Source organism: Calonectris borealis, chromosome 1, assembly GCF_964195595.1.
Source record: "Calonectris borealis chromosome 1, bCalBor7.hap1.2, whole genome shotgun sequence".
Lineage (NCBI taxonomy): Eukaryota > Metazoa > Chordata > Aves > Procellariiformes > Procellariidae > Calonectris > Calonectris borealis.
Window position 1 is genome coordinate 141,123,515 of NC_134312.1, and position 24,267 is coordinate 141,147,781.

General features: G+C 36.3%; 1 protein-coding gene across 2 annotated transcripts in view; it reads left to right on the forward strand.

Moving 5' to 3' along the window:
• The window catches only part of NLGN4X (neuroligin 4 X-linked), a 141,613-nt gene extending 117,552 nt beyond the window's left edge, over positions 1-24,061 (forward strand). For both annotated transcript variants that reach the window (XM_075133685.1, XM_075133693.1), the window contains 3 exons: positions 8,954-9,139; positions 11,006-11,795; positions 20,263-24,061. In XM_075133685.1, coding sequence (XP_074989786.1) covers positions 8,954-9,139; positions 11,006-11,795; positions 20,263-21,112 — 1,826 coding nt within the window. In that variant the 3' untranslated portion in view covers positions 21,113-24,061. The remainder of the gene's footprint in view (positions 1-8,953; positions 9,140-11,005; positions 11,796-20,262) is intronic.
• The last annotated feature ends 206 nt before the right edge of the window (positions 24,062-24,267 follow it).

The window sequence follows — 24,267 nt, forward strand, 5'->3', positions numbered from 1 at the left end:
TTCCGAGCATTTTACAATGAACAAGGCAAATTTAAAAGCAGTTAAGGTGTCATGTATCCATTCAAATGGATTCATTAAAACTATTTCATTGTAGAATACCATAATGGCTTAACTGAAGAAAACTTGTTGACCTCCCTAGCGCTCTGATAAATTTATGTTCTCTAAGGAGCTTTTCATTGTTTAGAAATGTGTGTAAAAATAGGTTTTAAGTCTTGTTAAAATGCATCTTATTGTCTTTTCTCATTCTTTTCCCCCAAGTGTTCTTATAAACATATGCTATCCAGGATATTTTCTAAAGGCTTTTATGTATTTAAGGCTAGATATTCTCCTGAATTGTAAAGAACACACTTCAGATTTCAGTACTGAAGCAATACAGAAACAAATAATGGTATTCTCACTTCACCCTCTCTCTGACCTATTCTTTTGTACCGCATGTGGTAATAAGATGTTCTTTCTAGACAAGCAGATTTAGGTTTTGTCTTCACAACAGAAGTAATTTGAAAGAATCCATCAAGGTAGAATCATAAGAGACTGCTTTCTTGCTTAAGCCTGAGTTAGAAAATTGGATTAAAGACATCATTGTCCTTTATATTTTAACATAATTCTATTAATTCATATAAAAACTGTAAGCTGAATTGTCTTCACTACATTTTTCTCTTCACTTATCATATCTTGAGTTAAAATTTAAATGAGTGTTATCTGGAGCTGGGTAGGGTAAATAGCCATAGCAGGCAGAAATTTCTTTCTGTGACCACTACTTTAAAATAGCAGGGCATACTACTGCTTGAGTTGCTGAATATTAAAAAAATTGCTTTAACAGTAACACCTGCAAATTTCAAACCGTTTTGCAGGTAAAGGAAAAGCATTATTGTTTTGTTTTCAGGACAAAGAAGTATCTGTGTAACATTATTTCTGCATACACCCATATATGGCCACTCCACAGTCCTCTCAATTCTCTTAGTCACTAGATAGCTGTTCTCAGACTCTCTGCACAAAGTGAGTCTGTGCAGCAGTGATGTTTGCTTAACTTTGCATGGGCCATTCATGCTGCAGAAAAAATTCAGCAATGGTTTTCTTCCTGCTAAATGTGTGCCAAGGACACCATCACTCATATCCCACCATCTTTGCAGTAAAGTTTACATGGTACTGTTAAAGTAACATATAGAGTCAAAACAAAAAGGAGTATACAGTTATATCGATTCCAACCAAAACATAATCTAGCCAAGCACCTTGTCTCCAAACACTGTTGGGGCTGTTTGGGGACGGTTAGGGAACGGTAAGCATAGGACAAACTTACATGATAATTCCCTCTAATACTCATCTATCCTCCAACTATTTATATCTCAGGAACTTCTTGAACCAACTGTGGTCTCTATGTACTCAGTAATCCCCGATGGATTTCACTTCACATTTGAACACTTTAACATTTGAGTTCAGCAGGTACACTTTTACAGTGGTAAATGTGATGTGTACAGGCAAAAGCTATTAGAAAATATGAAGGCTTTGCTGTATGCTTGCCGTTTGCTCTTTGCTTTAAAAAGGCTCTACTCTGGCATTTCACAAATGCAAACAAAAAAGACATGATTATGCTTCAAAGCCTAGTCTCTCGTATCTTATTTATATTGTTTATGTCATATTTCCTATCAGATGCTGTACAAATCAATCTTTGTGAGAATTTTGTCTAACAAACAAATTGCAGCAGGCTATACAGTCTGGGCAGCAGTCGAGGCATAAAGACAAAAGAAATGTGAAGCCAGACAATAGAGCAGAGACTTAAAAAGGAGGAGACAATTAGATTAAAATGCACTAGCTTTTTGATTTTGTACAGATTTCTTGTTGATTAATATCTTGTTGTGATATCTTATTAAGTTTGGCATTAGTTTTTAAGAAAAGCTGTGAAGGGCAGAAGAGGAAGAAAAAGTACTTCATTTGCAGTGAAGAGTGTACCTCATTTCAAGATGCACTTTTAAAATTGATTGTAATACCTACTAAAATGTATGATAGAATGAGGTTTAATCTTTCATTATTTATATCTTTCCCCCTTAAATAAGAAAAGAAATCAAATATAACTGGTTAACTTTCTGCTTTGTGGTCTTACTTAAATATTAAAGTCAGTGCAATTTGCCAGTACCAAATTTTATTTGTAAATTTTGACACTATTTTGAACCAGTAAGAAAATACTGGTTTTCACACACCAAATCAACCTTGTCTGTTTTCATTGGAAGATTTTATACTATCTACTGCAGTATAAATTTAGAAAAAAAACACCTGTCCTAAGAGTTACTAGAGTAGTGCAAAATGTTACTCCCTGAGAAAAGGAAATATTTTTTTATTTGTTTGTTTGTTACTATTGAAAAAAGTTACTGAAGTACCCTACCTGCAAAAAATCACAACAGGGGAATCTATTGCATTTGTACTTTCCCTAGCTTCCCCTCAAGTTTCTAATGACTTATAATCTATTACAAACTGGCATGGACTACAGAGAACAATGTTTGCACCCATGAGACTATGCATATCAAATGGAAAATTTTAATATTAGAACTAAATGAGCATACAGAAGCTCGTATTTAAACTGAGAATGTTAAAGGAAAGAAGTAAAGAGTTTTGAAATATATAACGTAGTACAAGTGTTTTTGATTGCTGTTACCACTGTTCCACTCTTCATGTAGAGCAGGCAACTTACTTCCATCACACATGCCTTTATTATACAAGCTTTCCTTTACTCCTGGTGTTGATATAAGAATTCAGATGTCATTGCTAACAAATGTGGAAGGGATAAGTAAGGAAGCAGTAGAAAAAATATCCGAAGGCAGAAATGTAGCTCAGTGTCTAGTCTCCTGCTTTCACTGCTTTGGGAGCAAACAAACAGAAAAGAGAAAGAAAGAAAAGAAAAAAAAAAGAAAGAGAAAGAGAAAGAGAGAGTAAAGAAAAGGCACAAAGCAATGGAGGAACACTCACAGTTGAAATTTAGGCTTTCAGCCAGCCATCAAATTGATTTGATATGGATTAGGCCCAGGTGCCAAAATACGAAGATAAAGAATGGGCTTTTCCTGCAGTGATGTAATACTGGGTATTACTGTGTGGGAAATGGCAAAGGAAAGTTGACACAGTATTTTAGTTTTTGAATAATTTAAAAAGAATGAGAAATCAGTACATAGGAATAAAATAAATGCAAATTGCTACAAGGTTGCAGTTATCTTGATGATTGTATTTTATGTCTAAAGCTGAAGCCATAGTTCTCAGGTCATAATTTACTGTATTTACGTTAATGGTGGTGGGTTGGTTTTTTTCCTTTGTCTTTATTTTTTCCTAAGTGTATGTATTTTAATTATTTTTCTGCTCTTTTTAAAGTGAATTCATGCTAATGGCTAGGTTAGTAATTCCTGAAAGATAAAACCTCCTTCTTTCTGCACAGCTATTTCAGAGAAAAAAAGAGCAATGAAACATGTCCTCAAATGGAAACAAATTCCTCTTCACTTTCCACTGGTTAAATCCAGGAAAACTGGAATGAAGTTAGGGGAGTCATGCAGTATTTTCGTCTCAATAGCAGACAGAGCAGGGCCTGCCCTTTTGCCAGTCTATTGATCCTGAGCAACAGGAGCCATGAGTACTAGAGATTACTTTACTCTCTAGGTAGGGACCGATTTCATCTAAATTTGCCTAAAAGGTAGGTGTCAGGTCTAAGCTGGTCATCTACATTTGTCTCTTTTCTACAGAGAAAGAAAATTACTTTGATGGGAATTCAACCAATCCAAAGCTAGATGTCTAAAAAGCTGAAGCTATTTTTGCAGGGGTTTTTTGCCTCTCCCTAGTAGTTGTCAGGTTAGTACAAAAAATATTAGATCAGACACAGAGTTTTTAGGTGGCTTAAAGTTAAGCGATCCGTATATCGTTCCATATCTCCTTTGATCTGGAGCTCTACATGACACAAAGATGTCAGTTATGATTGATGTTGCTTCTTGACATACTGATGCTATTCTCCTCAAATCACCGCATAAATTTCAGTTGAAAATACTTTTGTCTAAGTATTAGGATAGATTATATTCCAATATCATATTTAGTATAAGTGAAATGCTTTATAGTTGTTAAGCAGCCTACTTAGTTATTCGCATATCTGGACAAGGTCCACAGCTGAAATGCGGCTGCACATGAGCCTGCTCCTTGAAAATTGAAATTCCATGGTTGGAAGAATATGATTTTGATCCTGAGCATGTCCACACTAGTGTTTTAATTCAGGAGTGCATTTCTCACAGAAAACCTCGGTATTGTCACCAGCTCCATGCATATTGTTTCACATTACGGAGAGGTTCTGCCGTAAAGTACTGCCTGGACCCTTCCAGGTGAACCTCAGCTGGAAGATGTGCTCCCCCTTATGCACGATGTCCACCAGTGGTCATTCATTCAGCCCATGAGACCGGACAAGGGTTAAGCTGTAGTAAAAAACAGTACGTGAAATATGCACAGTGTGGACGTGAGGCCCAATTATTCTGTTCTAGACTCCCTCTTGCAGGTCTGCATGGCATGCTAACATAGGGGTGGCCTCCAGCCACGAGGCAAGGCTGGAGCTAGACAGAAGGATTTTATAGATATTGGCCCCTGCTATTTTTCACTGTGGGTCCCCAAATAACTTTTTAGTAGTAAAGGGGAAATATCACCACTAGTTTGTTGGGGTTTGTTTAGTTTCTCAGTAAGATTTCTGTGGCATAGTGGGAAAACCAACTATAAAGATAAACCTAGGGATTTCCTCTTGTGTAAGTGGGATCTAAAGGAGCTCTGTGTGTAGCTTTGTGTCTTCATTGTCAAAATAGTGCAAGTGACAGCATGTAGCTTATGATTCCATTCATTTTTAAAGGCTATGGAAAAGAAAAATTCCCAGTAATTTCCATTTGTAGTCTTCTTCCTCCTTGAATGTAGTTAATCTAGTAGGTTAAAACTAAAGCATTCATCTAGAATGCTTCCCTTAATAAAATCAGAGAAAAATAAATAAAACTGTTACTTCAGAAACCTCAATTTAAAGAAACATCACGTTCTCTTTATGAAAGAATATAGAAAAAATGAGATGCAAGATTAATTACAAGTAATACAGCAAAACAAATCAAGAATACTTTATGTTTCTTTTTATAAAATAACACTTTTTTTTTTAAAGAATAAACTCATAGGAAAAAGCTGCTCAATTCATGTAGTTTAAATCAAATCAGTATCAAAGCAGTTTATTAATTTATTAATGACATATACCTAACCAGCAGTCAGTGAGCTATACTTTCAGGATCAATATCAGCAATACAAAAGATAAACTACAGTACTAGACACTTAAGAAAGGTTAGTAAACTGTTGCAAATTTCTAAACACCCTTCTATAACTAATCCCCAAAAGTTCTAATCACCCACACAAATGCGCAGAACTAGGTGTGCATGGAGCCACCCCCAGACTGTGTGGGTCACCAGCAGCCTCGTCACGGGGGGAGTGGAAGTTCCCCTGTTCTCCATGTGGGACATATGGCTGCTCCAGCATCAGGTGAGCTCTGGCCACTCCTGACCACCCACCGACTCACACCCGGAAAAAAACACCCCACGAGGCCCCACACACACCAAGGAGGGGGTCCCTGTGTGCCAACCCACATGGACAGCCCCTGGCTGGGTGGAGGCACCCCACAGGAGGGTGTTCTGTCGAGGCTGGAAGGGGTTTGCAATGTCGGTGGACACTTCTCACAATGTCCAACCATGTCCAGCTGCTGCCCTCTTCCCACCTCCCTCTCTCTACTTTCAGAAATTGCCATGCTGCTTTTGCCCTTCTTTTCAAGCTGACCTTTGCTTCAGAAGACTCTAATTCCCTGGTTACTACTCATTCCAGCTGGTGGTCATCTTTCCCTCTGGCACAATAAGTTTGGAGCAAATGTACCCTAAGACAATTTGGGGTATTTCACTCAACACAGATGGGATGCATTCCAATTCCTCTTTTTCAGCTGTTGCGGTCCATGGAATTTTGCAGTGGGAGAGACATGTGGTCACCCTTCCAAATGATTACTTAATGGAAGACAGATTTGTGAAGTCAAGAACTGGATATTGCTGCTAATGCCTTTCTGTATCATTATGTGGGGAAAACAAACAAACAAACAAACCAACCCCTCTGTTTTCCATAGTCAACTATTGCCATTCCTTCCTCTGTTGCATTAGGCTAGTGAGAAGAAATTCCAGGTTCTATCAAAATCCCAACCTAAGGATTTTCGGATCACAGAATACCCTTCAAATCATGCCAAACCATAAAATGGGAAATATTCTTAACTGCACTTAAAAACATATACGTAAAAGGCACAGAGTATAAATCCCCATCTCAGAAAAAAAGCTGCATTCCTGTTTGTTCAGGATTTTCAAGTGACACATGAAGATACTGTTCTGAAATCTTCACAGTGGTCACAGAAAAAAAAAAAAATCTCTTAATGCTGTGTATTTCTGGACAAATAATTGCTCTTTACCTGAATTTCTTGAAATGGCTTTGAACAAATATTTTGATCTGGTATTCAGAGCATGAAAGAAACTATATCCTCATCAAGAAAAGACAGATTTATGAATTCAGTTGTGTCATGTGGGGCTGACATTTTGCCATGATGATTAGTTTTTGAATTAAAAAAATTTGTTCCTGAAATTAAAAAGAAACAGCAGAGAACTGTGGAAACAAAAAATCTTAATTTGTCTAACATCAGATATTAATTGACTGCAGTTTTACTCAGTCACCTTTTAGTACATTTGGAAAGAATTCAAAATCACAAAGATTTAGCTTGATGCTGCTAGAAGAGCTAAAATGTGTTTAGGCTCTGCCTCTACCATGCTGCTATAAAGGTTACAACAGTCACTTTCTCCCAGGGAGGTCATAGTTCTGATTGAATAAAAGCTTAATTATAGAATATTATAGAACATTGCAGTGAGCTGCAGCAACAAACCCAGCAAGTGGGTTATTCTTTCTTTGACAGTCCTAAAAAGATAATAAAGGCATGTGAAAAAGAGAAAAACAGATCTGTTAAAAAAATTGAGGCAATTATGGATTAATAGTTTGTTTGTTTGTTCCCCATTTGTATAGAAGAGAAAAAAGAAGATGTTACTGCTATTCTAATTACTGTGCTTGCCATTATTAGAGAATTTTTTATGAGAAAGCTGTATCAAATTCTATTTAGCAATAAGGATATGATTTGTATTACTGCAATTGAAGCAACTTTTGTGAAAAATACAGGGACTTATCAGACACTTGCTGACATTAAATACCTATTAATAATTACTCATTAAATATGAAAAAAATCGTTTTGGGTGCAAGGCAATATATTCTATTCACTCATGTAGAAATTTATGCCACCATAATGTAGGCCATGTAGCATTCCATATTTAGAGCTAAGTCCTTGTGTGCTCTTGCTTTTAAACCTTGAGGCTGGATTTTGCATCTCATTATAAGAATTTTACCATAGAAACATTACAGAAATACAGGTGTGAATGTCCGACACATCTAATTTCTTCTTGTTTTCTCTTGCCTTTCCTTCTCTTTTGCTTCCTCCATATTGTGAATCCCTTCCACCTTGTGAATTTTCATTCTTCCTATCACTGAAAAAATAACTACAGCCAGTGCAAAGTGATCTGTTCCCCTTTGCCAAAGCAGGTGAAAGGTACTGCAAGGCCTGTTTTTTCCCTAGGCACCTCAGGCTTCCCTTGCAGTCCTTCCTAGGAGCATGAAGGTCTTGTCACAGCAGGCTAAGGTGGCTCAAGATTACAGACTGTCTCATTTCAAAGGACTACAGATCTCCTGAGTCCTGGGGCCCTCTTCTGACAAATTTGTCAGAACTGATAATTAGCTTGGAAACACCAGCCAAGTGGTTTCTTTGTTTTGTCTTGATGAGCAGCTGTCAGCGGTGCCTAAATCAGTAATGTCCATCTGAAAACTTTCATATGCTGTAAGGTATTCCTATAGACTTCTGGCTTCCAGTTGTCTGACAGGAAAAGGTCTGGGGGAGTTAAAAAGAGGAGTGTGAGTCCATGGCTCGATGTGGTAATTTGGACGTTACACAAGGTCTTAATTGTGAATGATAGGCAGCACGGATAACTGCAATGTTTCACCTTAGCTGGCTTCAGAAAAACAAAATTAATCTCAGTCCTAGCCTTTTGGTCATTTCGTTCTTGGTTACAAGACAAGCAGCAAATGTGTCATGCTTTTTTTCTAAAATCTGAAAACCACAGCACAGGAACAAAAAATAGTAGCTTTCCCTGCAATTTCCAAGGAAAGAGACAAAACCTGATTTGTTCAAATAAAATTTCCCAGCCAAAGGCTGAATTGCTGAGGATTTACCTGCTTTTTTCCTAATAAATATCCTCTGTGAAATCAGAGTGTAATTTTTTCCTAGGCCTTTTTCCTGTTCCTTTTACTATTTTATTCATCCTTTTTTTTTCTATATCTGAGTATGTCAATCCATATCACAAGTACAGTAATTTAAAGAGCTATGTAGCTCAGGACAATTTTGGTCCATGGTAAGGAGCATTTAAATTAACGTGTTAGAAAGCCGCCTTCTCAGTGAAAGACTGGGTATCTCACTACTTCTTTGCACAAAAATTATTTCGTCAGTTTTTGTATCTTACTCACATACAATTATCAAATGTTTAAAATCTTCAGTCAATGCAATTGTTGCATTGATATAAAATTATTTCAAATTAGAAATCATTATTTCAAAAAAAAAAAAAAAAAGATTTTTCACAAACGTGGCCTGTGCAGTGGGGAAAAACAAAGCAAAACCAAACAGCAAACAGAATGAGTCCACTGCCTGCACTGGAGACATTTAACTAGGACTGTGACCTTTAAAAAAAAGAAGAAAAAAAAAGCCCAGAAGATGAAAAGATGGGAAGATGTGTTGTGAATATGTGGATACCCTGTAGCTAACTCTGTATCTGGTGAACTAAAATTATCTTTTTTTGCCTTATAGGTTTCTTAAGTACTGGGGACCAAGCTGCAAAAGGCAATTATGGATTGCTTGACCAAATCCAAGCTTTACGTTGGATTGAAGAAAATATTGGATCTTTCGGAGGAGACCCAAAAAGAGTTACTATTTTTGGATCGGGGGCAGGAGCTTCCTGTGTCAGTCTCCTGACACTCTCTCATTATTCAGAAGGTAACAATTTTCTGAGCAAAGCACAAATTTTTTTTAAACATTATAGTGTAACAAAAATGGCCATATCAGGTAGGCTGAATGAGAATTACATGAAGTCTGTAATTTTTGTAAAATACCTACTAGCTAGTATTCTGGATTTGTATCAGTCAACATAAAATATTTTTATATGAAAAATTAAATGCTTTTATAGCAGAAATTTCATGCAACAAATGCCACAGACAATATACTTTTTCTAGCTTTATCAACAGTCTCCACTGGCTCTTCTATCAAAGAATTTGCCCTAACTAAAATGGAAAAGGGCAGTGACCTTTTTCATTTTTTACACACTCTTGTCTGCACTTCCAACATGTATTTAGATGCTTTCCTTACTTAATAATAACATAACTTAACCTTATTTAAAAATGTATTTAACTCTCCAAAAATACTGTGTGATCCCACACAGAATTCTTAAGATTTTGGTAAATGTTTGAGCTGTGGGATTTCTACCCTCAACATTTCACTCCCCCCCCCAAAAAAAAAAAAAAAACAAACCTAAGAATGTACAGCACCAGTACTGAACCATAATTATTCCTGCTAATAAATCTACATTATCTACTATTATAAATATCTATTATATTTATAAGTCCATGCTACTTCAATCACATTAAAACAGACAGAAATCTATGACAGAAGGCTGAGCTTTAGCAAGCAATTGTAGCAGGACTGCTGGTAAACACATCCTATTTGGAAATACATAGAATTATGCTTGACAATTTAGTCTATTGACACAAATAGGGCACAGTGAATAACTGTTGAATAAGCTATGCCAAAATCAAGCAGATGGAACCATGAAAAACTTAACTAATCACATAATTGAAATTTTGTAGTGTGTGAAGTAAGTAATCATCACAAAGGTATATCGATCACAGTTAGTTTTTCCTATAGATGCTTCAAGGTCTTTAAATGTTTTTGTATCTGTTGCTGTCTTTGACATTTCAAGAGCTTGACAGTAGAAACCACGTGCAGAAGAGGCCCAGGCATTTTAGCTTAAGTATAAAATAAGCCATTTTAGTGATCTTATTAGGAAAAACCAAATGGGACAGATTCACCAGTAAGTTCCTGTTGTTTTTCAGTGCTTTGGTGACATAAAGAAGCTCTTCAGACTGGGTCTTTCATGTCTTTTTATATTAGTACATATAGAACAACCAGAAAGAACTATTGACTCTCATCTTACTCTCTTCCAAAAAATGTAAATATATTTTAATTCAACATATTGGCAGTGTTAACTCACACACACACACACACACACAAAAAAAATTAAGATGGTAAAGAAAAAATGATGTCAGAGTAGAAGAGTCAAGCCTATTAAAATGATTTCAGCAGAGCAGATTTTTTCAAATTATATGATGCATGGCTTCTGTGAAGGAAATGAGAGTGTGTAATTTTCCTTTGACCTTTAAACTACTGAAGAGTGCATTTATAAGAGTCATTTACATGGCAAAGAGGATACAATTGCTTGTAGCTGCCACTCCTTTAAAGAAATTTTTACAGGACTACCACTGTGCTAAAGCCAGGGGATTTCCATTAAAGATGCAAGAAAACTGCAGTACAAGCATAAGTTTTGTTCTTGCAACAGTAACCTGAAACCTTCATGCTTTATGTGTGTGACCATCAAGAACAAGAGAGATTTTAATTAGTAGCTTATTAGAGATACTATAAAAAGGGAGCAGTGAGTAGAATCTATGGAAATTGAATTGAAATTTAGGTATATGCATCCTTTAGTTATTGTATAATCAAAGCTTTCTTTGCTTAGTGAAAGCTGCTTTTAATTTTTTTTTTTTTTTTAATATATAATTGGATTTGCATTTAAACAATTTGCACCTGCAGGTTTGTTCCAAAAGGCAATCATACAGAGTGGAACAGCCCTGTCCAGCTGGGCAGTGAACTACCAGCCTGCCAAGTACACTCGGATATTGGCAGATAAAGTGGGCTGCGACATGCTGGATACCACTGATTTGGTTGAATGTCTTCGGAATAAGAATTACAAAGAACTCATTCAACAGACCATCACTCCAGCCACGTACCATATTGCCTTTGGGCCTGTGATAGATGGAGACGTGATTCCAGATGACCCTCAGATTCTCATGGAGCAAGGGGAATTCCTTAACTATGATATAATGCTGGGCGTGAATCAAGGGGAAGGTTTAAAATTTGTGGACGGTATTGTAGACAATGAAGATGGTGTTTCCCCCAACGATTTTGACTTTTCCGTCTCCAATTTTGTGGACAATCTATATGGTTATCCAGAAGGGAAAGATACACTGCGAGAGACCATTAAATTCATGTACACTGACTGGGCAGACAAAGAAAACCCCGAAACAAGACGGAAAACCCTGGTTGCTCTTTTTACAGACCACCAGTGGGTTGCTCCGGCTGTTGCTACTGCTGACCTGCATGCTCAGTATGGATCTCCAACATATTTCTATGCATTTTATCACCATTGCCAAAGTGAAATGAAACCCAGCTGGGCTGATTCAGCTCATGGTGATGAAGTCCCTTATGTGTTTGGGATTCCTATGATTGGTCCCACAGAACTGTTCAACTGCAACTTTTCCAAGAATGATGTCATGCTCAGTGCAGTAGTTATGACGTACTGGACTAACTTTGCCAAAACTGGGTAAGTTGACCTCCAGCATTCCTTTTTGTTGATAACATACTTCTAAAATAGTCAGTATCCCATAGCAGCGGCTTCAAACCCTGATCTTGCAGCAGTATGATAGCACTCTTTGCGTAAGAGAGAAGGTAACTGGAGCTTATTCATATTTAATAGATTTTTAATTAGTGTGTTCCCTCAAACTATTTTCTTTCAGTAGCTCAGTGAGAATAATAATGCACGTTTTTTTTTTATTCAAAAATAGGACAATTATTAAGACAAAGCATGTCTCAGAGAAAAGGCGTCTCACTAAGATACTGAAAAATCAGAGGCAACATGTCTGCTAGTTGAAGAAGGGACTGTCAGGCAGATAGCACTTATCTGCTACAAAAGAAAGGAAGTTCTTGCCTTTAGCAACCTTCACAGGGATGGGGACTCAGGGAGGAATTGGAACAGAAAGGCAGGCACTGGAAAGATTTTTCCCTCTGAGGGATATAATGGCAATAATAAGTACTTGACTGGAATGAAGAAGAGACTCAGATATAAATTTTGCTTTGAGAAGGTTAAAAATTTAAATTAATTCTGCTTATGAATTATTTACAAAATAAAGACATCAATGATTTGCTGAAATAAAGTTGTAAACATCAAGGAAAGAACCCTCAAAGCAGCTTAATCTGCTAGTGCTGTTAATAATTTCTGTCCTCTTCCTGTAGCATTCCTTTGAAGAGTATTGCAGTGTTCTACTTGAGCAGCAAGGGCTTTTTTGTTAACCTTGAGTCTTTGGTACTGAATTAAAACAAAGATACTTGTGGCACAAAGGGGCTGTAAATCTTTCCAATGAATGTTTAATGGTAGGATTGGCTCTGGAAACTGCTGCTTTACTGCATTGCAGTGAATGGTATGCAGCTATATAAGAAAAATTCAGAGATGCCTTGTGTGAAACACTCAGAGGCTTCATCAGCTCTTGCAGCCTTTAATGAATCCAAATGATGTTCAAGGGAGAGAGATTTTGCAGTCTTAACAAAAACTGCGAGCATGAATTGAGTAAAAAACAAATACTTCAGGTCAATTTACAAGGCAAAAAGAAAGCTTTTGTTGCACTGCATTTTAGACAAACAGGTACTTTTGCATGCAGAAATCCCACAGTACTGCAACAATAGCGAATGAACAGTGGAATATTTAGATGTATTTGGCCACAAGAAGTCATCAGTACTGGAATGGACAAACTTCAGGATGAAAGCTTGGTTTATGGACAGAGAATGCCACATGCTGGCTGTACCGCACACTTAGAAAGGTGATTATACATCAGTCTGTTTATTTTTATAAACAAAGTGCCACATATACATAGAGGACTTCAGATCCTCACAAATATACATCATTGGAATTATTATGGAGATGCAAGATCTCCACAGTCTCACTATTATTTACAATTACTTTATGACTATTCCCTGTAGTTGTATTTAAGCAATTTTTTAAGGCTGACAGGAACTTCTCACAGCCCCAACTGCCACTATTACTCATAATTGCAAACACTTTGCAGCTGTTGCTACTTGAAAACTAATTTCAGCGGGCTATACATGCCATCATCCAGTTCTCTGGTTATGAAACCCACTGTCATACTACACCTAAAGGCACAAAGTGCTTTGGGAGAGCCATTAGTCATTTCTGAAACTTCGTCATTGCTGACGAGACAGGAATGGGGTATATCTTCTCTTACAAATTTGCCCCTTTATAGCCAGTCTGAAAGATGTGTCATTAAAAATGACCTCTAGCTGTAAAATTTCAGTTTTCACAAAGAAAGGAAAAGAGCAACCCAAGATGCATTACCTTTTTGGTTTTTTTGTTCATTTATTTGAACAATTATTAATTGTTCTGGATAGCACAAGAGAATACTTGGAGGAAAATAATGTTTTAAGATTACATTTGCTCTGCACCTTTGGTGTCTCCAATGGAAAAGGGAAAGTTGTAACACCTCAAGCCTAGAGCAACAGGGGACATATCTAGGATAACCGTTCCCCTCTCTATCCTCCCACATGCCATCTGGAATCCATGTGCCCACTCACATCCTCCAAATCTCAAAAAGATTCATATGGTTCAAAACTGTTTGGGGGGGCTTTGTTTCGGGTTTTTTCCCCCTCTTTTTTTTTACTTGATCGTTTCCCATCCTTATTCTGATAGAACTTGGTTTTCTTTCTGTTTGTACCCATGGTAACACATACGAAAAATTTGTTAACTGTAAGATTTTATTATTCCACTGTAGGTTTCCCTGTGAGGTGAAACAAAAACTCACCCTGTGTAGGTGAGCCTTGAACATTAAAACTGCACATTTATTTATTTAATTTTAATGTCTCTGAGACTTCTTCAGTCTTGATGACCCTCCCACAGGGGCCGCATCCAGGTACTTATATTATAATTATGGCTCAGGTGGTGCACCGTTCTGAAGGACTGTGCTGAGCTTTTAAATGACATGTCACCTACTGCTAAAAAACACACATTGGTTAATGGGCCTACTACCAAGGCTGAGTTTGGAGGGCAGGTCAATCCTGTAAAATCACTAGGTGTCAAAGACACAGCACAAGGCACAGTGCTTTATTGTGTTTTATTTTGAAGTCAGTTACTGAAGCTATCAAATAGGAGGTGACAATTAAAGTGACTCTTTAATGGCAAATGGATCATGTTTGAAATGAATAGCTGGTAGCTGCATTTTGCTAATCCTCCATTTTCTACTTTGCTATGACTTTTTTGTTTTGCATTAACAGTCGTTTTGGTCTTTTCAAAACTATGTTTCTAATAGGAAAGCAATTTGTTACACAGTAGGTGTGAGAAACTGCATTTAGGATAAAAAAAAAACATGAAAATATGTCTTTTGATTCCACTATGTGCAAAATTATGTGTAAGAGCTTCATTAAGAGGTACACTTAAAGCTTCAGTCTGCTGCCAGTAGTACTATCCTAACTAATGGTAATTTTATATGCTCAAATGTTCTATTAGTTAGGGCCATGTTACATTCTTCGCAGATACATCGGCAGGGGGAGAGTGAATAACACGAGGGGATGTGTGCCAGTTCTTCACAGATACTCTGCCAGCTATACTCTTGTGAAGAAGGATTTGAAGTTTCATAGAGTAGATATGAAGCCATGCTCTCATTAGAGGCATCTGTCGGGTTTCTAAAAATTACCCTCTTTTGACAAGTTACAATACTCTATTTTTGCTCCCATTCATCCAGCTCTACCTAGCTTGGTGATAGGAAAGAAAAAGGCTTAAAGGGTGTATCCTTGTTTTCTTTGTAATTCAGATAAACACTCCTGAATTATTTTAGTCCCATTGATTCTGAAGCAAAAACCTGAGTTATTAAGGATGTCTATGTTTTATATTCAGTTTGGCTTTCTAATGGAAGACAATTAAACTTATTATGATTAAAGTATATTTTCAAATCAATTCTCTGTTAACTCCTCTATGAGGCTGTTGCATTTCTTTTTGATGAAATAACTTTGAAGAACAACTGTCTCCAATGGCCAATCTGTGTTAGTCAAACAAAACAGTTTACTTATGGTTTGCTTTTGTCAGTAATTATAATAACTAACTGGGAGCATGGCAACAGTGGGACCTGGTGATAAGTGAGGAAAGGAGGTAAGGGAAAATATGCTTGTGTACCAGTACTTCAGACAGGAATGGCTATACCATTATTAATATTGTGACAACATGAAAAATCAGTGGAAGCATGAAGAAATGCCACACAGTTTTTCTTTCTTTTTTTTTTTTTTTTCCATATGGAGAAAAAAGGACTGCTGAAAGAAAATAAATGATGAAGGGGCCTTTAAGTGTCTTGGAGACAGACTTAGTATGTAACTGTTAAGACATTTTGCTCTCCAATGAAGTTAAGAGAACGACACAAAGAATAAAACACACTAAGTGCATTAATATAACAGTTCCATTGTCCTGAGTGATAGTTAATGCTGTTGCAGAAGTAGTTAAAAGATGAATAATATTTCAACATGTTATATGGAATTCAGGATAAGAGAAATCTTCTTAAGATTCCCCATCATTCTTCCCATGCCAGTATCACCAGATATGAAATACTCAGTTCCCTCATTTGTCCTCCAGGTCAGCTACTAATTCACCTTGTGAACAGGAATGCATGTTGCTCTTTAGTCAGCATCCATTGCAGACATATTTACTTCATATCACCTGAGAAAAAGATCAATAAACAGCAACATGTTAAATTGAGCAAAATCAGTGCAGACTGAAAGTAGGGGAAAAAAAGTGATAGGTGAAATCAGATGATTCTGCACATTAATAAAAACATACCTTAGATAAGACGAGAAAGACCATCACATGATCTTCTATCATATGGAAGACAAGTTGAGGTGTTTCATGATGGGGGCATTTTTTGATGGAGAGCGGTTTAAATTGAATTCTAAAGATGGTGAAAATAAATAATCAAGTAGCAAAATGAACAACCATAATCATCAATTTTGTTCTAGCAATAGGAAGAAGGAAAAAAAAAAGCCTCCCTGCCAACTGGTAGGATTGGGAAACAAGTTATCTATTCCCTATGAAAGCCATTACTGGAAGAATTACAGAACTGAAAATATATTATTCAGATTATATTTTTATCACCGTGATTGCAGAGGGTTTTTAAAGGAAGGTTTCCTAGCAGCCTTTTGTTCTGTAATTACACACTTGAGCCTCAAGAATGTCCAGAAACACAAAGGTGATGTGAGAAGCTAAAAAAGGCAAAAGGAAATCCGAAGTTAAAGTAACAGATAAAAAGTTTTGTCCAACAGCTGATTCGATAGGAGAAATGACTGTATGTACATCTATATTTTATGCCTATCTATAATACCAGAAAAGTGTTCATAATAGGATAAACCACCCAACTTCCCAAGAAAAAGACTTAACATGTCATAAGTTGTAACCTCATGATTTTATGTGTCCAGTGTACGTAGGAGGAGGGCCAAGGAAAGTAAAAATCCTCTTATTTATATCCACTGAATATTTTTGGTAAATTATCATTAATCTGTATGTTGTAGTTTAACCCTAGCCAGCAACTAAACACCACACAGATGCTTGCTCACTCCCCCTACTTCTGGTGGGATGGGGGAGAGAATCGGGAGAGTAAAAGTAAGAAAACTCATGGGTTGAGATAAGAACAGTTTAATAATTGAAATAAAGTAAAATAGTGATAGTAATAGTAATAGTAATAATAATAGTAATAGAATATACAAAGCAAGTGATGCATGGTGCAATTGCTCACCACCCACCGACCGATGCCCAGCCAGTCCCTAAACAGCGATCACTGCCCCCTGGCCAATTCCCCCCAGCTTATATACACTGAGCATGATGTCATATGGTATGGAATACCCCATTGGTCAGTTTGGGTCAGCTGTCCTGGCTATGCTCCCTCCCAGCTTCTTGTGCACCTGGCAGAGCATGGGAGGCTGAAAAGGCCTTGACTGTGTATAAGCACTACTTAGCAACAACTAAAACACCAGTGTGTTATCAAAATTATTCTCATCCTAAATCTAAAACACAGCACTCTACCAGCTACTAGGAAGACAATTAACTGTATCCCAGCTGAAACCTGGACACCGTAAAACCAAGATGTATGCATTATTAGATCCTCTATTTAGGACTGGACTTAGTAATTCCATTTTCTTGTGGGGGAAAAAAAAAATTAGATACCTATCCTCTAAATTCAGAGAGAATATTCAGACTGTTTATTCAGTTATTAAGTGATCAGCCCTAGACTTGATGCCAATGGTAGAGTTCTGATATCCTCAGCAAAAAAATGATTTGTATGTAGGGCTGGCTGATTTTTTTTCTGTTCCTTGTTTCAGTGGACAGCTTCATGCCCACACATAGCCATGTAAACAAATCCTGAAATACAAGACTAGCATTATGTAATGTAATTTTCTCTTTTGTGTTTGGAGGAGGCAGCAGCATAATTGGCTATTCCTAATAGATATAGTTAAAAAGGAGAGATGGAGGTAGAGAATGGAAGAGAAGGAAAGGAAAGGGAGGTTGATATTTACTATAAAAGTTATAGGCTCTTTGTAGGGGAAGAGAATGCTAATTTTAAAAATATTTAGTTGGTAAAATCATCATCTGCTGTCATTTTTATAGGGTCATTAAAAAAAAAAAGAATAGGAAAAAAGTGCATGTCCAGCTTGGCTCATTGAAATGAGCGCTCAGCTTCTTCATCTCCTGTACTGTGTATCAAGTGCAACTTATTTAAATGAGCTAGTTTGATTTATATGTCTTCTGTAGGACCCTTCCCAGAGTCTTTTGTGTTATGAATCAGAACAGCAAGTGGGGAGAACACAAGATGGATTTTGTGTTGTAACTCTTGCAGGATTTTGAGTTTCTGACAAGAAAAATGCTTTGCATTTTAATGATTTTTAAATCTTTCCATCTTTTGCATGATTTTTAATTTGCTTTAGAATTTATGTGTTGAACCTCAATGTAGTGTAGCAGTAGATATATTGAATTGGGCCAATATTTTCTCCTCTGGATTTGCCAAATCTTTCAGTCTGTTCTTTAAGAACAAAAGAAATACTTTTATTTCCTTCTTGAATGCGTGTTAGAATCTCTCAAAGTAGCAGCATACACCTGCTGCTGTACTTTTTGGAAGTGGATATTACTCCTCTAGCGTCAACTAGGATGAACAATTACTAAGCAATTACATTTTTGTTTAGAATTAACAAAATTTGGCTAATGATTACTACCTAAAATTAAAAATAGATAGATAGATAGATAGATAGATAGATAGATAGATAGATAGATAGATAAATGAAATTGCCATAGTTCTGGAACCCTTAGTTTATATCTTATTGAGATGGGAAAGATTTGATACAGTATAATATATATTAAAAAAAAAAAAACCAAAAACCAAACCACCCAAAAAAAACCGAAACACGTAAAACCACAAGCACAAGTAAACCAAAATACAAAAATTTTATAGAAAAAGAATTCTTCCTTTCACTCAAATAGGTAAGAAAAATTCTTTCTGGTAAACAGACGAATACAGGAATCATGAGATTATCAAAGTCAAATTACCAGTCTAGTTTAAGAACTAAGAAATAGCTCTTTATGAACAGCAAAAGAATGCTAAACTCAGCAATCATATTCATGAGCTTTTAAAAATGGAAAAAGAAAAAAAATAAGATGCTTTAAAATCTGTACCGATGGGTCTTGGTATTCCCGTAACATACATAACAGTATATTGGAAGAAAAGGAAAATATTAGAATCATTTTCACAGGAAATAAACTAATGCATATGGGAATGGAAAGAAGAATGGAAAGTTCTCAGCGTAATGTGCAGAAGATGAATCATGTAGTCTCAGTATAATATATCAGAAAGTCCCAGAAAATATGCTTTGCTGTAAAAGAAGATTCAAACTCATGCACAACAGAATATTAAATTTGGTATTAGTAATTTTAAATTTCTGTATTTTTTCATACCAAGAGGAAGTCATATTTACATAAGGTTTACCAAAATTCTAAGGATACATAGACTTTAACCACATTTAAATGCCTTTTCTGCTATTGGTTTGTCTTTATTCTGAACCTGTAAGAAGAAGTAAAAAAGAAAGGATGGGAAAAGCATAGTTTCAATTAAATATTTGGGTTACCAATTTTGAAATTATCTCTGAGTAGTGTACTACTCTTATCTCTACTACTACTTAACTACTATAAAACTTGTTGATCTCAGCTAATGTATTTTTCATCCCTACAAACTGGGGCATAATTAAGGTTCACTGTCCTACGGTCATTAAACGTAGTTATTTGGTAGCAATGAGCACATGGAATTTTCAAATAGTAATCTTCTAATGCAAATGATGGAAAGATTTGTGTCGTACAAATACTTCAAAGGCTTTTCCCGAAAGTAGATATTTAAATAAAAGGGGACTAATAGCTCAGTAAAGGAACACAAAGAGAAATATTTCCCGGTTGCATGTACTAGACCTGTTACTTCATGTTTTGAAGTTTTTTATATAATATACACAGCTAGTATAAATTCTTATGGCCACATGGGCTTCCAACATTGCCATAGGAATTAGATGCCCATATTTACTACTAACAGCAGTGGAAGTAGTGGTACCTTAAATGAGAATGTTAATGTCAAACCTTGAGAAGAGCCGAACCTATACCTTTACTTTGGGGAAAGGTAGGTAGTAATACTTCTCTAAGACAGCTTTGGAGTACGATACTGAATCACAGAACTACAGATGAGCTTTTGGGAGCTGAAACACAACCTTTTCTCTGTAAAAAAGTATTATAGTGTCTGAGATGCACTGTACAGTAAGTAATTTTTATTTTGTTTATTTATTAACACCTGTTGTTAAGTTTGGGAGGTTTTTTTAGCTTCTGCTTTTAGGTTATGTTAATTACTGGATAAACTATTAACTAGAGGATGGAAGGTTTTTTGTTTTTTGCTTTTGTTTTTGTTTTTTAATGACTATAATATTGCCTGCTTTTATTTTTGTAGAGATCCAAACCAGCCTGTTCCGCAGGACACAAAGTTCATCCACACAAAACCCAACCGCTTTGAAGAAGTGGCCTGGTCCAAATACAATCCTAAAGACCAGCTTTATCTGCATATTGGCCTGAAACCCCGAGTTCGTGATCACTACAGAGCAACAAAAGTTGCTTTCTGGTTGGAGCTCGTACCGCACCTTCACAACCTGAATGAAATATTTCAGTACGTTTCCACAACAACTAAAGTCCCCCCTCCTGACATGACATCATTTCCTTATGTGACACGACGTTCTCCTGGTAAATTGTGGCCAGCCACCAAACGCCCAGCAATGACACCTGCCAACAATCCCAAACATTCAAAAGACACCCATAAAACAGCTCTGGAGGATACAACAGTTCTGATAGAAAACAAGCGAGATTACTCTACGGAGCTGAGCGTCACCATTGCTGTGGGGGCATCCTTGCTGTTCCTCAATATTTTAGCTTTTGCTGCGTTATATTACAAGAAGGACAAGCGGCGTCACGAGACTCACAGGCGCCCTAGCCCCCAGAGGAACACAACCAATGATATTGCACACATACAAAATGAAGAGATTATGTCGTTGCAGATGAAACAGCTAGAACATGACCACGAGTGTGAATCGCTGCAGGCCCATGACACACTGAGATTAACCTGTCCGCCTGACTACACGCTTACTTTGAGAAGGTCCCCAGATGACATCCCGTTAATGACACCCAACACCATAACCATGATTCCAAATACATTAACAGGAATGCAGCCTTTGCATACTTTCAACACCTTCAGTGGAGGACAAAACAGTACAAATTTGCCCCATGGACATTCGACCACTAGGGTATAGCTCAGCCTTTCCCCCTCTACCCTCACAAGCCACTTGGAAGAAAGAAAAAACAAAAAACAAACAAAATGAAGAGGAAAAAGTTATAATGCCATCCATTGAACACCTTGTCAAAATCTAAAGTAAAAACAAGTAAAAGAGAAGGACAGTTGTTATTTTCTCACTGATCCTTCCCAGGAAACTCTCTGATGTTAAAGATCAACTAAAAACCCTGTGAAATGTGAAAAGTGTACATTGCTGTTACGATACTGCTTTAAGATCTCAGCCACTTTGATTGAAAGTTGAGGCCAGAAGAAGACACTTAAAATGGTGTTTTGAGTGTAACAAGCAAGGCAGAGTCTTCTGGAACACAGAGCCAGTGACTGTACAGGTGTTTTGGTTTTTTGGGTTTTTTTTTTGTTTGTTTTTTGGGTTTTTTTTGGGTTTTTTTGTTTTTTTTTTAATAAATAAAATAATAAAAAAAAATTCTTTATGTGCCATACCATGAATGGCCCTTGCTAAAACAAAGACATCACCATGGGCTTTTACCCAGCATATGAAGCTGTAATCCAGATGGGGGAAATAGAATTTTATTATTAAAAACAAAAATGAAAAAAAAAGAGGAGGACTGACTATGCAGTAAAATACGTATAGTTCTGTGCAAAGAGATGACTTGCCAGCCTGAACTATATTTAAAGAAACTCTGTAAAAATGTACATAGCTGTGAGTTTAAAAAAAAAAAAAAAAAAAAAAAGAAGAAGCTTTTATTGATGTTTTCAGTTTGAAGAGAGCTTTTAGAAAGATTGTGCATTCGGTTGTGACCTATGTGTATATACATTCATCATATCACCTCTGTTTCCTCCAAGCCCAAAGGAGGAATTTCTTCTTAATTACTAGTGGTAAACAAAAACCATGAGTTTTTTCTAACATGTTTCATTTATATGAGGCCATGGTGTCATACAGAGGATACAGTTGTCTGTGTGACCTGCATATTTTCTCTTACAGGTTACACTAGTGCATGTTAAAGTATTCATAGGAGATTGTTGTTCTTTTCTGAAACTTTTTTTTTCTATAATTTAATTTTGTGTTAGCCTTTATTAAATTGCAACACAGCAATGGATTGGAAAATGGAGAAAAAAACCACAAAAGAAAATAGTTGCTGTTTTAAGCTTGTTGAACTGAACCAAGAAACATCCAATAATATATATTCAGAGTCCAGTTTGTAGTTCTTGGTTATTGTGATACATAAGGAAGAGATTTGTGCCCTGACAAAAGCAAAGAAAGCCTGTGTTTTGGTCAGCCTTTACTGAAGAAAACTAGGTCTATATTCACCAGCAGTTGCAGCGGAATCTCAGCTGAGAAAGCACCTTCTTAGCTTTGCTAAAAGAAGTAAAACCACAATTTGAAAGTGGGGAAAAGGTGGGTTGGTTGGCTGGCTGTATTTTAAAGTGTTCAGAAATGATCAATGTGCAAAGAACTTCTCTGCCCAGTATCCTGTTTTGTTCTTGAGAGCATACCTGTCAGAAAATACTTTTTTTGCTGATTTATTACACAGCAGTCCCATAGTCAGTGAATGTTATGGAGGGAGAAGCAGAGACATTATCAGCTGTTCTGCATCTGAATAAAACTGAAAATCCCAGAAAGCATCACCCTCAGGAAGGGCAAAATTCTTAGCTGATTATTCCTTTTTGCCCTTCCTTCACTAGGAAACCAAGGGCCAAGCAGAGCTATCAAACAAAGGAACATAGCAGTTTGATTCAAACAACTGATTTGAATGTGAAAAGCTAGAAATAAGTTCTCGCAGATGAAGATTGCTTTATATTTTGTCTTTGAAAGTTACTCCATCATTGAAAGATAGTAACCAAAGATATTTGAACAAATTGGTCTGCACTTGAACATGGTTATCCCAGATGTATTTTCTATTATTAATTCACAAAGCTGCATCAGTATCATATGTCCCATAAGTATTTAACACTAAGATGCCTTGTACCTCTTCTTGTTTTCTATGCTTTTTTTTTCTAATAAAATGTCTTGGAATAGTCACCCCTACAAATAAAATCAAAGACAGGGTGATTCACTGAGGTCTATTAATCTGCACAACTCCTTGTTGTAGCAGGCAGTAAAACAGGTTATGAAGGAAAGAAATAAAAAGAAAGTTAATGACATGATAAAAATGCAACATGTGGCTGATATAATCCTTTATCTGTAATAATTGTGCTATAAACCTGACCTGGATGCTCAGGTTGGAATGTGATGAAGCAACAGCCCTAAAATACAACTAGCAGAAAATGGAAAACTGTTTTTTTTTTTTTTCCACTGATCCATCACATAATGTTGATTAATGCTGACTCTATATCAGGCCATTTCCACCACCTATATAATGCCTCAGCTGAGATGCAGCAGTTCATAACTCTTAAAAAAAAGGTAAAAAAAAAAGAAAAAAAAAAGAAAAAAAGAAAAAAGTAAAAAAAAGGTAATGATGCTTGGCATCATAATCAGTTGGGTATGTTTGTAATGTGAATTACAGTATTTGTTTAGTACTTCCAATTGTCTTCTGCTAGCAATATGTACAGTACTGTGTCAGGCTTGTGACATTTGGGTAAAAAAGAAGTTCCTGTAAGTGAATGATTTTAGCTTTTAAAAGTAATTACAATCAAGTTGATTTAATAATTTGATACATCTGGACTGATGTATGATTTATAGAGGGAACAGATTTATAAGGTCTTCATAGAATTCTATAATAATGATATCAAAATATACTTTGCAAACTGTAAAAGAAAAACAAAAGTACTTTCCCAGGCTTATATTCTTGACCTTAAGAGATACGCAGGGTTTAATGGTTTCTTCTGTTATTGTTTTGCAATTTTTTGTTTTTTTTGCCTTAAGTAATGATAGAAGATATATATGGCTGGACACATATGTATAAACTTTTCAGCAGCATTTTTAATAATAAAATATCACAGTATTTTCTAATGCTTTGTGCAAAGAACTACGTGTTCATCCTTTTGTGTAGAAAGTCTTTCAGAAGTGTGTTTTCTGCCCCATCTCCATTTCATTATCTAATGTAAACAATGCCTTGATACACAGTACAAAAATATTAAAGTAACAGAGGTTGCACTTTTAAGTTAGCATTGAGTTTTCATGGCTTTTGTAGTTTTATAAGCCTGCCAGTAAAAGGA